Below are 14,417 nucleotides of genomic sequence, written 5' to 3'. Positions count from 1 at the left end.
AATGAGAACAGTGGAGACTCACATTAATAGCTTAGTATTTTTCTTTTAACTTTTATAATCTAGAGTACCCCTAACAGCAGAATGCATTCACATTAGAGAAATTCTTTATATGAAAAGAAAAGTGGTGTAACCGTTAATATGAATTAGATGATTTCTTTTAAGTAAGGAGAAATTTGATTCTCCCTTCCTATGAGCTATATTAATCTAGGACCAACAGATGGTAAATATTTTTATAATGTGTTATTTTTTGACAGCATAACAGATGGTAAATATTTTATTTTTGTAATGTGTTAATTTTTTTACAGCATAAGCATTATGAATTTATTTCTGAAGTAGTTTGATTCTGTGGTTTTTTAAGGAAAAAAATATAAATTATTCATTATCATTTAGCAGTGTTCATTCGCATTTCAATTAGCTGAAAATACCTCTGGTTTTAAACAGTTTGCTTTTCTTCTTTAAGAGAGTAATTTTCAAAAAAAGATAAATGCATGTGTTAATTTATGGAGTGATTAAACTTGGCCTCTAGCCTATCCCTGGTTTTTTTGGCATTGAGATTTGAACCTAATAACTAGTTATTGATCCACGTCTTCAAGGAAATAGATAAAAAGCTTTTTACATTTAACCTAACCTTTAACTTTTTTTTTGATAGTAGGATGGTGAAACTATTTTACAATTATACTCTCAATCAAATATGATGTTATGTCAAAGTAAGGACATTTTTTCTTATATGAGGTCTGCCCCTTTCTGACAAAACCCAAGTAGATTGAGGTGTGTGTTAAGTGAACCTATGGTTTTAAAGCCATAGAATATTTAGATGGTTGTGGGTCACAGGGATAGTTTTAATCTGGCACTGGCTCTAAAGCCACAGCTAAACAGGACTTCTCAAGGACAAACTGGACCTACACTGAACTCCTGCACTTTGACTAGAATCAGGTTGTTGTTAAACATTTAGTGAGTTCATTACTTCTGGAAATTACCGTCTGTCAGTTGCCCCTTAATGTTGAGAGGATTGAAGAGAGAGGTGGCTGTGTTAAAACTGCGGGCTCTCACCCGTTCCTGTGTTCAGAGATGACTTCATTTATTTACCTCAGTAAAGGTTTCCAAAATAAATTGAAAGACCACCATAAATGCTGTTAAAGTGAACAGCCAGAGATAGCTGAGTCATTAAATGCTAAATTTATTACAAATATGAAAGAAACTTCAGTGAATGAAGGAAATTCCATTATAATTATAGGAATATTTTACTAGAAAATAAGTAGCTAACTTTCCAAGCTATAATTTGGCTTCATAGCTTGTTATATTCTGTTCTAGGTTGTATTTTCTTTTTCTTTTGGTTTTCTATTAGTAACTTGAAAAAAGTTTGTGGACTCTATTTGTAAATAGTAATTTTTCCCTGATTTAACAAAGTAAGCACAATCATATCAGTCATTTCATAAAACTGAATAGAATGCTTTCAGATTTTATTTTATCCTTTTTAATGAAATACATATCTCTGCTCTTTGTTGGCCTCTTAAACATTTCTCCAGTTTTAATTTTATTATGATTACTAGAGACAGAGGGGACTTCCATAATTTTTAAATAACTTTTTTCTTTAGAGAAAGGATACACTTTACTCTTTCTTTTATATGGGTTGTTTATTACGAAATCTTTGTGATTTTACCGGAGAAACCTTGACCATATACATAAATAAAATCATGTCTTAAATTTATTTAATTTAGAATAAACTATGAAAGTGTGCTTGTGGTATTTTCTTTATTAAAATATCTTTATATACATAAAAACCTGTAACACATGTTTTAGTGTAGATGCTTTGGGTTCAACTATATATGGATAGGCTAGAATTGCAAGTCCAAATGTTGTCTTTAGCCAATTTAACTGAAAAGGTAGGAAGCCACAAGCTCTTTAATAAATTTTAGAATTTTTGTATGTGTAAGTAGCCTTTAATTCTGGTTAATTCTGATTTAATCCCAAGTTGTGTTTTTAAAAATTTGTAACTTGAAATTTTTTCTATATTTGAAAACTCATGGGCATAGACACCACTGTACCACATCAACAAATTTACTTTTGTTTGTTGTATTGTGAGTTTGCAAGACCACCTCCATGTTTGGGGATTCGCTAGGAGGACTCACAGGACTTTGTATATATAGTTTTATTCCTGGCTATGATTTACTACAGTTGAAACAATATGAAGTAAAATCAGCAAAGGAAAAAGGCACATGGGACAAAGTCCAAAGGAAACCAGGTACAAGCTTCTAAAAGTTTTCTCCCAGTGGAGTTGCACAGGACGTATTTGGTTCTTCCAGCATTGCATTATGACAACCTGGGTGAAATATTGTCTACCAAGAAAGCTCATTAGAGACTCAGTGTCCAGTGTTTTTATTGGGGGCTGGTCACAGAGGCACCCTTTTCCAAATTTGTACCAAAATTCCGGACTCCCTGAAGGAATACAGATGTTCAGCGTCCCCTACATTGTTTGTACAGACAGTTTAGGCACAGTGAGCTACTCTTATCAGTTCTGGGAATGGTGGAACCCCTCCCAAAATCTGTATTCCCAGGCCAGTCAAGGGCCAGCCTTGCACATAGGCCTTTATAAGGATAGGCAATCTCAGACCGGCTCTGCTAACTCTTTTCTGCACATGTGTATTCATGTAGATCCAGTATCAATAAATCTGGTTGCCTGGCTTTGTTAAACAGATTTGAATTTGAGTTTATATGTATCTGTTTTTTAGGTGATAGAAGTAGGGAATGACACTAAAGTAATGTGTCAGTTTCAAGAAGAGATTGGACTTTAGATATAAAACCAGCTGTGTTTTGAAAAATTGAAATAAATTTGAAATTCTTATTTGCAAGAGTTTGTGGAGGGTTCTGTTGTTTTAGATATGGATGAAAAATGGAAGCCATTTATGTCATGCCAGGTCCTCGTATATTATTAAGGTTACAGTTCTGTGTAGTCATTTTTCCTTAGATGATATTGACAGTGGCTTGTGTGAAGCAAACAAATGAAGAAAGAATTTTATATGCTGGCTCTGTGGAGAATGAGAAGTCCCCTTTCTTCTGAAAATCAGCATTTTTCTTAACATGATAATGAAATCCACCTAAAATATTAAAAAATACTTTAACAGCCAGATTTCTTTCTAGTACCATGTTTCCCCGAAAATAAGACCTGGCCGGACCATCAGCTCTAATGTGTCTTTTAGAGCAAAAATTAATATAAGACCCGGTCTTATTTTACTATAAGTAAAATTTATATAAGACCGGGTCTTATTTTACTGTAAGTAAAATTTTACTATAAGTAAAGTAAGAACGGGTCTTATGTAGTGTAATATAATATAACACCAGGTCTTAAATTAATTTTTGCTCCAAAGACACCAAAAGACGCCTTAGAGCTGATGGTCCGGCCAGGTCTTATTTCTGGGGAAACACGGTAGTCCCCTTGAGAGATAGTATTGTTTGACTGCCATGTAAAGAAATGTAACTTATGAAATGCTGATTTTTAATGGATGCTGATAAATGTTGGTGCACGTAGTCATGTTTCTCTGGAATGAGATATTATTCTAAAGAAATCAATGTTTGCCAAATGGAAAAAAAATTAATTGAAAACATTTTTAAAAATTATTTTCTGAAAAGGATTTTGAAGAAGGAAATAAAAAACATTCTAATCTTTTTTCTTGTTGTGACCTTGTAAGTAAACTATCATTTTCTACCCATGCATCAGCCTGTTTGTTATCATGTTTTCGATGCACCTATTGCTAATTATTTATTCTGTCATGTGATTTACACTGTTAGCAAATGTTACGGCTTGCCACATTTGATTAAAACAAATGTTAAGTATGCTGCTATATTTTAAGTTATAAATGTTTGTCTGTGCAGTGAAATAATTCCCAGAATTTATGAATTTTGATAAAAAAGTGATCTCATTTTGAAATTTGACTATAATCTTCATGAGGGCAAGGACCATATCCCTATACCCCGTGCTTAGAATAGTACTTGGCATGTAGTAGGTGCTAAATAAATATTCTTTGAATAAGGGAATGATAAAATGTCTTAGGATATGCATAATTTTCCAGTTAAAATTTATAAAGTTACATTGAAACAATTTATAATAACCTCCTTTTCTTTTAAAGACTACGGAACTCTTAAGTGTCTCTTACTAACCAGCAGATCTTACTTGAATCAGATCTCATTCGAATTAATTTTGGAACGTATTACAGGGAAACTTCATTTTTGACTTCATGTTCCCTTTACTATTTCCAACATCAAATGTAAAAACACCAAAGAGATATAAGAAGGTCCACTGTGTGTGGAACAAGCTCTATAAGCTGATGTGTTTTTAAGGCTGTTCGGGAACAGACGAGGGAACGAGCTTGCCATGGAGCATGGTGGTGATGTCACAGAGCAATCAAACATACGAATTTCATCTGCTGGAGAAAAAAGGTATAGTCTGGAATATCAATCCTGCCTGTAGTCATCATGACATTGTGAAGCAGCACCTACTAAAACTGGCTTAGTGGAAAAGTCGAAAGGTGTAGTGTATTAACAGCCTTCGTTGTTAGTGAGAAGGAAATTAAAGGGAAAAGGGGGCGTGGCGGAGAGTTGTGTTAAATGAAAATTTCTAGTTCTTCACAGCATTCTTTTGAAGAGCAAATTTTGATTATAAAATCTGCCAAGGTTCTGAGTAAGTCACTATCATGATAAAGTATTAATATATAAATTTGTTTGAAGTAATGAAAGGAGAAATAAGCATGGAATTTAATGCACTAATAATCTTTTTTATAATATCTCGGAGTTATGGGGGTAATGTAACTTGACTGGAGATAAATTGGAACTGTTCCTGCGATGTGAGTTTTCCTTTCAAAACTTTGTTTTTGATTTTCAGCTCATTGAGTAGATAACTTTTATAATTACGTTGTAAAATTAGTGCTCATACATAATTCTGCCATGTTGAAGAGAAAGAAAATTATATGTATTTTATATGCGTGTTATCTTTACAGTTTTTATCATTTGGTGACTTTCTTGTATCATACACAAGAATAAATGGTTCTGAATCTATAGTATATAATGAAGATACTGTCATGTGTCAAGAAAGGTGTCTATTTTCTTTGAAGAAAAGTAATTTATAAAAGTGCTTGAGATAGGAGTACTTGATGTGTGGGTCTAATTAATGAAGGTTTCTTTGAGGAAGTTGTTTTTCAAGGACGGAATCTTAGGGATGATCTTTTTTCCCAAGTGTGTGCATACGTACCACCTTTCTCTGTTTTTTCGCTTTTTGTTTTTTGTTTCTTTGTTTTTTTTAAGCATTTATGTATACTTATATTCGTTTTCTTTACCGAAGTAACTGTTCTTATGCAGAAAAAAATGATTTTATTGGGTATCTATAGAGCCAATGAAGCAATCTGAAGAAAAAGGTTCTGTATAGAGAGCCTGAATGCATTGGGGTCCCACTGTATAAAGAGATAAAATGCCATGATTTTTCCTAACATTATGTTACTATTATAATAGCCATACTTTGAAAGGCCAATAACTCAAACCTACATTTTACTCTAAATTTTTGTTTCTTGAAAATTATTTGGTTTCTAATTCTTTTTGTTTTTGTTTCAGTGCTCAAGACAATGAACCATCCAGATCTACTAACCGAGAGATGTGTAGTCCTTTTGCGGGGATGCTCTTTGGTATGTACACAACTTCCAGTTGGTTAGACTTTTTCAGAGTGCTTTATAAAAGGTGTTTAGTGAGAGCTCAGTGTTGTAATTAATACTACTTATAGTGATAATAGAAAACATTTATCTGGTGCCTACTTTGTGGTACAGAATGCTAAGCATTTAACATGTGTTATATAGCTCTAATTTTAGAGCTAAGTAACTTTTATTTAGCGATGAGTTTTCAATATATGATAAATGCAATATTAATTTCAATAATAAGCTTTTAATTTCATACTTTAGTAGCACTTTATTGTAGTGTGACTATTTCTTATATTCTGTTTTATATGTGATAGTGTTTTTTTCTTCATTGTTTTTCTTTAGCGAGCAAAAAACTGCCTTATATTTTAGTTTAATTCCCTTGAACTATAAACCTTTTTATTTTTTCATAAACATTCTTTGCCATGGTGTTTCCAAGTAGTTTCTGAGGTGTTTTGTTCAAATCATGATCATAATCCACATTTTCTCTTTATTTTTATCAGAAATGAAGGACATTGCTTAAGATAAGCATGTTGATTTGTTATCTTGTCACAATTTAATTTTATAAACAGTGTAAAGAGAGCCTTATTTCCTGTGTGTAACTTTAAATAGAAAAGAGGTCTGTTCTTTGTAAAAACTATTAGAAAAAATTACTTGAAATTTGGTTTTAGTGAAGTATTTGAGAAAATTGTATAATAGGTTAGGTTCATTCAAACTAAAAACAGTCAGTATTTAAATCTTGGCTTAGAGGCATATAATTGCATGATATTCTCCAGCCTTAGTTTCTTTGAAAAAATGGTTATTGTGACAAAAATGGCATAGTACCTAGTGTTTTGTTCTAGTGTAATCACTTTAAGTGAGAATTGACCAATTTAACCTATCAGTAGGTGAGCATAAAGGCTTCATTCTTATGATGTATTTTGTTAAACATGATCAAAAATTGGAGAAGTAGCTTTCTGTGTTGAGAGCCTACTGACAAATAATTTTATCAATAAATTGAAATTTTAAAGATGAATGGTAGGAACTTATCATTAATGCAATCCAGGAATTATGGATGAATATCTGATGAGATAATAGACTCTAATGTTGAAACAAACTATTCAAGCCATTTAATCCATTGGTTTATCTCTTATGCTTATCTATTATTTCCCGAGTCTATATTTGTGCATACCCATAGGAAATTTCCTCTCCAGAAACAGCGCATTCCATCTTTAGGTGGCTCTGGTTATTATAATATTATTTCAGTTGAACTGAAATTTATCTTCCTATAATTTTGCCCCAAAGATCTCATTTGGAGCTCTTTGCTTTATTTAAACAAATTAAGACCATTCACTACTTCGAGCAAAAATTATATATTGTGGGGTTTATAACAGAACCATGGGTTAGTTGCAAGTATGTTTTAAAATTGTTGGTTACTGACTGTTTAATTTCCCTAATGGTGAGAAAAATAATACGTATAATTTCAATTATTTCAAATTTGATTTTTTTAAATAAAAGTTTTTAATGCCTCCGAATAGTGTCTCGATGCACGTTTAGTGTGTACTTGAAAGAATGTGCATTGTGTGGTTGTTGAGTGTAGTCGTTTATAAATATCAGTTAAGTCAATGGTTGATAGTAATGTTCACGTTTTATACATCCTTAATGATTTTTAACTGTTCTTCCACCAGTTGCTTCAAGAGAAGTGTTAGTTCTCTGACTGCCTTATTCTTAGTGGGAGGCCTGGAGTGCTGGCTGGCTCTTCTCAGTGTTCCTGCACCTTCCTCAGGTCCCAGCGAGGCCTGCGTGCCCCCGCCAGAGAGTGTTGCTCTCCCCGCATCTCTCCTTCCTCTGCAGGAGATGGCTGTCGCTTGTTCCTTGGATCAAGGCTGACCCTGCACATCTGGTTCTCAGACAGCGGGCTCTTCCGCTGTTCCTGCCCCTCCCCAGGGTGGTGGCCGAACTCTTCACTGTCTGTGGAGAGTTTTGTGTGAGAATCTCCTGTCCTTCCGCTAACAGTAACAGATCTTTGCTTTGTATGTGGTGTAGAATGCTGGGTCCGAGCAGGTTTCTGCCCTTGAGCAAGTGGATTACAGCTCGCTATTGCTTTTTGTGAGAAGAGTCTGGAACTCAGGCAGTGTTTCTGGGACTCAGAAGAGTCTCTTTCAGGTCTCCTGTGTTGCCCCATCTTCCAGTCTCTCCTGAGCATTCTGGTGAGGGGGGGCAATTGAGGGCAGATTCCTTTGGTGTCTGGGTGTCCAGTGAGTCTACACGTTATGCCAGCGCCCACAGAGCCTTAAACAATTCTTGACATTTTAGCCATTTTCTTCTTACCTGCTTTTAAGGCAGCTGCCTGTTTCTGCATGTTCTAGCAAAGGTAAAACACCCATCTCTCTTTGGATTGGTTTTTATACCCTTTGAAATCAGTTTACCTGTTTGCTTGTTACCTCAGCTCTCTGATCGGCTTTTTAAAAGTTATGATCTTTGTAGATGACTGAGCTTTTTTCCATTGTACAGTCTGAGCGATTTTATGGCTTTCTACTTGCTAAGCAGAAGCAGGAATCTCTGTTTGGTTCTTTATAATAGCTTCCGTTTTCTCCTCGTGTTATTCCTCTTTACTGAAATACTTGGGTATAGTGATGGTAGCTATTTTAGCATCCTTGTTTGTTGTTCCATCATTTCTGTTGTTTATGTGGCTTTTCTATTGACTAATGTTTCTAATGGTCATGGGTCACTGTATTAGTTTTCTGTTGCCACATCACAGATTAGCACAAATTTAGTGGTTCAAAACATCCCACATTATCTCAGTTTCTGTGGGTCAGGAGCTTAGTTGGCTCTTCTGCTGAGGGTCACACAAGGCTGTAATCCAGGTTTCAGTCAGGATGGAGGCTTAAGTGGGAAGCCTCTACTTCCAAGCCCACTCAGATTGCTGGCAGAAGTCACTTCCTTGTGGCTGTGTTACTAAGGGACCTGGCTTCTTACTGGATCGTTGGCTGAAGGCCTCCCACACATCCTAGAGGCCAAATGCTGTTTCTTGCTGAGTGGGCTTCCTCACCCTGGCTGCTCACTTTATCATGTCAGTAAGGAGACTCTCTAAACTCAGGGAGGGCTTTTACCTGATGATAAGATCAGGCCCACCCAAGAGAATCTCCCTTTTGATTAATTCAAAATTGATTTGGTACCTTAATTACATCTGCAAATTCCTTTCACCTTTGCCATATTCTGTTGGTGAGAAGGAAGTCATAGGTCCTGCCACATTCAAGGGAAGGGGTTTATACAGGGAGCCAGCACCAGAAGGCAGGGAACATAGGATCTCAGAATTTTGCCCCCACAGTTACGTTTTTCTGTAACTTAAGGATCAATCTTTGTGAGGCCTTATTTTAAGCTTAGCTAGGGATATGTAGGGTAACCTTCCTTCCAGGGGTCGTTCAGCCTTACTACTACAGAGTGACCTGAAGACCCCAGGGGATCACTGAGAACTTCACTTTGTCTGGTATGAGCTTGAATTTCTCTCCACTTTGCTTGAGGTCTGAGAATTGTTCCATTCTCATGTCCTCCACAGTTTTTTTTTCCCCAGCTAATGGGATTTCACTCTGTGTGTGCACAGTAAAGTCAGAAGGGATCCCTCTGTGGATTTCTAAACCTCTTTCTTTTTTTCTTTCTTTTTTTTTTTTAAGGAGGGCACAGCTCACTGTGTCGCATGCGGGGATCCAACCGGCAACCTTGGTGTTATTAGCACCGCGCTCTAACCAACTAAGCTAACCGGCCACCCTTCTAAAGCTCTTTTTATGCTTCTTTTGGGACCTTTGCCCTAAACTGCTGGCATTTTAGCCTTCCTGAAATTTTGATCTTTATTTGCTCCATTTAGCTCAGTTCCCAGCTTGGTTTGGGCTCTCCCTCCCTGTACCTGTATTTGGAATTTGCTTTGGGCAGACACGGGGTGCTTAAAGGGCTCACCTCATTCATCTTTCTTCCCTCAGGTATTATAGTCCTGTACTGTCTGATGCCCATTGTCTGAAAAAGTTATTTCATATATTTTTGCCTTCTTTTATTGATTTTTTTTCATGGTGGGAGGTTAAGTTCTGTGCTTGATACGCCATCATGATCAAAAGCAGAATGGCTATATCTACTTTGATTATAAAGTATTATTATTAACCTTACGTAATTCATATTCTCCCCCTAGGGGAGCTCCACTCTTGCTGACATCTATGCTTAGTGGACGAACTCTGTGTGACCACTGATGGTTGCGCCACTAATAAGTTGGGGGAGACATTGCTGGTTCAGTGCCTTTTTGATACCCTGTGATTTGTTAGTATTCCAGATCATGCGTGTCTAGATTAAGAGGTCGTTTTGTGTCATTAACATACGCAGTAATAATCTTCTGTGGATCCAAAATGTTTGCCCAACTGGATTTTCACATAAGTGATACCAGGGTGAGGTGTGTGTGTGTGTTCTGTAGAATTGAGGTAGCCAGTGAAGTTTTTTGAGCAGGGTGCCAGTGTGATTCGTGTTGTATTTTAAGACAGTCTTACGTAAGTGTGCTGGATGGATTGAAGCAGGGAGAGGGGGAGCTCGGGAGACTAGTTAGGAGGTTATTGCTGCGATCCAGGTGAAATGTGGACAGGCCCTAACCCAGGTGAATGGCTGTGAGAATAGAAAAGAGGGTCCTTGTGTGGAGAGAATGAGAGAGGAGGAGCAGTCAAAATTTCAGTGAGATTTTGAGGCTTGTTCATCGGGCTATTAACAGAAAACAAAGAGGGACAGTTGCTTTTGAGATGTTCATTTTGGATGCACTTGTTAAATTCAAGGGGCTTGTGGGAGATAATAGTGGAGGTGATATCCCAATTATTGGAAACATGAAGACGGGGATTAGAGCATTCTCTTATTTAAGATGCTTTTGGACTAAAGGTAGAGGTTTGGAAAGGATTAATGTGTCATATTTGATACAGAGTAGATATTCATAAATGATGAAATTAATTGTTGAAGAGGTAGTGATACATATTATTTTACTTTATATATTTCCGGCTTATGCAGTAATTATGATATAGTTATTAAAGATGGAGGTTTAAATATATTTGAGTTTCTAGCTGCATATGTGCTCAAGAGTTAAGATGACATTTTTTTCATTTTCTAGGAAGTGAAGATCGAGAACGTATTCAGAGAAGGAAAGAGAAATACAGATTAGAACTATTGGAACAAATGGCTGAACAACAGAAGAACAAGAGACGGTAATGAAAGGTTTGCATTTAAAAAGAGATGTTTTGAATTTAAAATGCATTTGTGAAAATGACATGGTGGTAACTATTACATAGTAAAATAAGGGGATATTTTTCTTAATGTGACTTTATATTTGTAAATCACTTCGATTTCAATCTGAACATTGTAAATGAGGGTAAATAAACACTATGAGAGTGGTCATTTTCTTTGTCAGAGGTAACAAATGAGAGTATATATTCTGTAACAGGCCTTTTACATATCTGCGTTAATTTCTTCAATTATTGATTTAGGGTAGCATTTAACGTTATCTATTTGCCCACCGTATTATCCCATATATAGTAAGAAATACACAATCGAGTATTTCATCTTTTAACAATGTAATATGTAGTATAAAAATAAACATTGATAAATTCACAGGTACTTATTAATATATTGTGTACAAGTCTCAGTGTTTATAATCTTTTTTGTAGAAATGTGGTTTACTTTGCCCCAAATCAGAAAATTTAGTTTTCAGAGTTATTTAAGGCTTTACTGTCAGTTAAGGGAATTATTTGTATTTGGAGATGTTATTACGTGGGCTTTGTGTATAAGTTTCAGTAATGCTTATGATTTTGATAGTGTTGACTATGCTTTTTAATATGTAAAACTTTGATTTTGTTTAGAGAAAAGGATTTGGAACTCAGGGTTGCAGCTTCTGGAGCACAGGACCCTGAGAAATCCGTAAGCGTTCCTGGCATCTTTTAATAGTTAGTCTTTTATTCAAATAAGCCTCAAATGTGGCAGCAAGTGGAGACAGATAGACGATATTGGGGGAAATGTAAGAGATGACCAATTTGAACAGTAATAAACTAAACTTGTTTATTTCTCTAAAGTAATTCATCCTTTTTTATATGTGCATCTTTTTTTCTTTTTAAGTTTGTTTCAAATTAGTTCTTTCTACTTTGTTCAGTGTACTATTCCATGGGAAAGTTATCTCAGTTTAATTTACAATAGATGTTCATATTGTTCTTGAATATGTCTTGACTACTTTCCTTATATTGGATTGATTTCCAAAGAAACTGAAATCGTTAATGCCGGTCTTTCAGTATTTAAGTAATTTTTATTGAATGAAAAGAGAGAGATAATAACCTTATTTTTACTTTAATTTTTGCAATTCTCATCGTTAAGTGGAATGAATTACTTACAGCATTGCAGTTAAGTAAGAAGAAGGTAATAATGTATTGCTCTGCTCAGAGTGTCCTTTTTCTGTAGTTGGATATGTAGGTTTACTTGCTAAGGCAAGTTTTAGTTGCGTTTTTGAATGATGATTAAGAAACTTAAATTTCATTAAAAAGTTCATTCTTAAAAAGAATATAGCAACTTAAAATTATTCAACTTGAGGCAATGTTTGATTTCTTTTTACTTAGGCTGAGTGTATATCCTGTGGGTTATCTCTTTAAAGAATTTTAATAGGGCACCGGCATCACTCCCAGTGTGCTTTTTGACAGCTCATAGAATAAAACTTTTAGATTAATCTGAGAAATCATTCCGGGGGAAGATAAACATGGTGGGGGAAAAAAGGATAAATTCCAAAGTTAGATTTATTTTCTTCTATCATTAAATGCCCTTTGAAATAGTTTTCACAATCAAAAAATTCCTTTTAAAGTCTTGAACTTTTTAATGTAATATGATGGCATGTTAAACTTTGGATTTATAGTTCCGTTAGTGTTTGATGGTCCCTCTTATTTATATTTGAATGAAACAACCTCTAGAGTGTCAAGTCACTTTATGAGAATAAAAAAAATAATTAGACATAATACGAGTAGTTAACCATTACTTTTAGGTTTCCTTTTGATGTGCAAATCTTAGAAAAGGACCCACAAATGGTATTCTAGAGCAGGGGTTAGCAAAGTATAGTATAGCTTTGGCCAAATCCAGTTACTGCTGATTTTTGGCCATAAAGTTTTATTGCAGCACACTCTGCTCATATGTCTACATACTGTTTTGGCCACTCACTGTGGCTGAGCTGAGTAGGATGAACTTCAAAGCCTGATGTAGTTACGGTTTGGCTCTTTATAGAAAACATTTGCTGACTGCTCTAGAGAATACTGTGATGGATAGAGAAGCAGCATAGTGTTGTGATATAATTGAGAGTTTTATGTTTAGAATTAATACCTGACTCTAGTCTTTGCTTGATTATTTATTATGGCAAAATGTTAGGTGATTTATGTACTTTCAGGGAGCCTCCGTTACCCCGTTTATATGATAAGGACTAGAGCTTCAAACTCTCTTCTAGCTGTAAAATTCTGTTCCTCTGTGAGTGACTAAAGTGTGCTGGCAGTCTGGGATTAGAGAGCCTTTTGAGGTGCCTTCCACCTTTAATTTTGTGATTATGTGTAACAGATTTTTTTCTTTCTTTTAGCCCGATAGACTAAAGCAGTTTAGTGTGGCACCACGACACTATGAAGAGAAGATACCACCCGAAAGGCCCAGAGTAGCTTTCCAGACACCTCTCCCTCCTTTATCGGCCCCATCTGCCCCACCCGTCCCTCCAGTTCACTCCTTCCCATCTCAGAGTGAAGATTTGCACAGTGGCCTCAGCAGCACCCTTGGTGAAATGGTGCCTCCCAGGTGCTTGTTTAAAATGTTTTTTGTTTGGGAAGTAGGTAAGGTATCATTGTATTTTGTATTTAGAATCATTTACTGAAGCAGATAACATTAACCTTCAGAGATTTTTGTAGAATTAACGGCATTTCTCAGATAATTTCTCTTGAAATCTGTTTTCATTGTTGGTCTTCTGTCATTATAAAAACAAGGGAAATCATACGTTCTTTTATTGTTTAAAGATGCGTTAGTATTTTTAGAATGCATAAGTACATTTAGTATTTAGTTTTAGGTCATATATTTGAATATCTATTTTTGATATCTTTTAACATATAAAAGATGTACATCTTCTTCAATTTTGTAATTCCACTTGGCAAACATTGAATAATTCCTTCAGTTTATGCAGAAAAAGTTTCTAATGTGGCTATATGTATTACTTTATCTTAACTTCTGTTTCATTTAACTCTTTCTGTGTGATTACTCATGGGCCATGTAACTCAGATACCTAAAATGAAAACTGTTGAGATTATAGAACTGTAATTTAGGTACTGGGGCAAAGATTTGATTTCCGTTGCTAAAAGGCGTCATGCTGTATTAGACTATACATACAGAAAATCCTGTTGTTGACATTGATATTTTCTGTGCTGTGCTTTCTTCTCTTAGTAGGACTTGAACTTATTTTTTGCTTACTATTAATGTATTAATTATAGGAGTGTATTTACTTAGGTGTTTTTCTTTTTTAACAGTGATATTTTCTGTGCTATACTTTCTTTCAAAAGGACTTGGTCTTTTATTTACTACTAACAAATTGCAGGACTTTGTTTACTGTATTAATCAGGTGTTTTATTTGCTTCCTGACTCAAAAGACTAGGTGGGCTTGGAATTACTGAGCATTATGTGGTGGTCTCAGCATTGGCTGAGGGATTAAAATGGTTGGTTTCACTGTCTGGATTTTGGTCACACTGC

At 35.3% G+C, this 14,417-nt stretch overlaps 1 protein-coding gene across 10 annotated transcripts in view; it reads left to right on the top strand.

Moving 5' to 3' along the window:
• CSPP1 (centrosome and spindle pole associated protein 1) overlaps nt 1-14,417 on the top strand; it is a 107,288-nt gene that overhangs the window by 39,092 nt on the left and 53,779 nt on the right. For 7 of the 10 annotated variants that reach the window (XM_088799388.1, XM_088799384.1, XM_088799387.1 and 4 more), the window contains 5 exons: nt 4,336-4,434; nt 5,599-5,669; nt 10,786-10,879; nt 11,531-11,588; nt 13,270-13,478. The exons of 2 other annotated variants lie outside the window; for them this stretch is intronic. In XM_088799388.1, the coding sequence (XP_088655514.1) occupies nt 4,336-4,434; nt 5,599-5,669; nt 10,786-10,879; nt 11,531-11,588; nt 13,270-13,478 (531 nt within the window). The remainder of the gene's footprint in view (nt 1-4,335; nt 4,435-5,598; nt 5,670-10,785; nt 10,880-11,530; nt 11,589-13,269; nt 13,479-14,417) is intronic. One more of the 10 variants, XM_088799386.1, reaches the window with a different exon arrangement.

The sequence above is a fragment of the Rhinolophus sinicus genome, chromosome 7 (assembly GCF_057876585.1).
Source record: "Rhinolophus sinicus isolate RSI-liver-muscle chromosome 7, RSI-T2T, whole genome shotgun sequence".
Classification (NCBI taxonomy): domain Eukaryota; kingdom Metazoa; phylum Chordata; class Mammalia; order Chiroptera; family Rhinolophidae; genus Rhinolophus; species Rhinolophus sinicus.
Note: the sequence above shows the minus strand (reverse complement) of the source record. Positions and strands in the feature narration are given on the sequence as shown.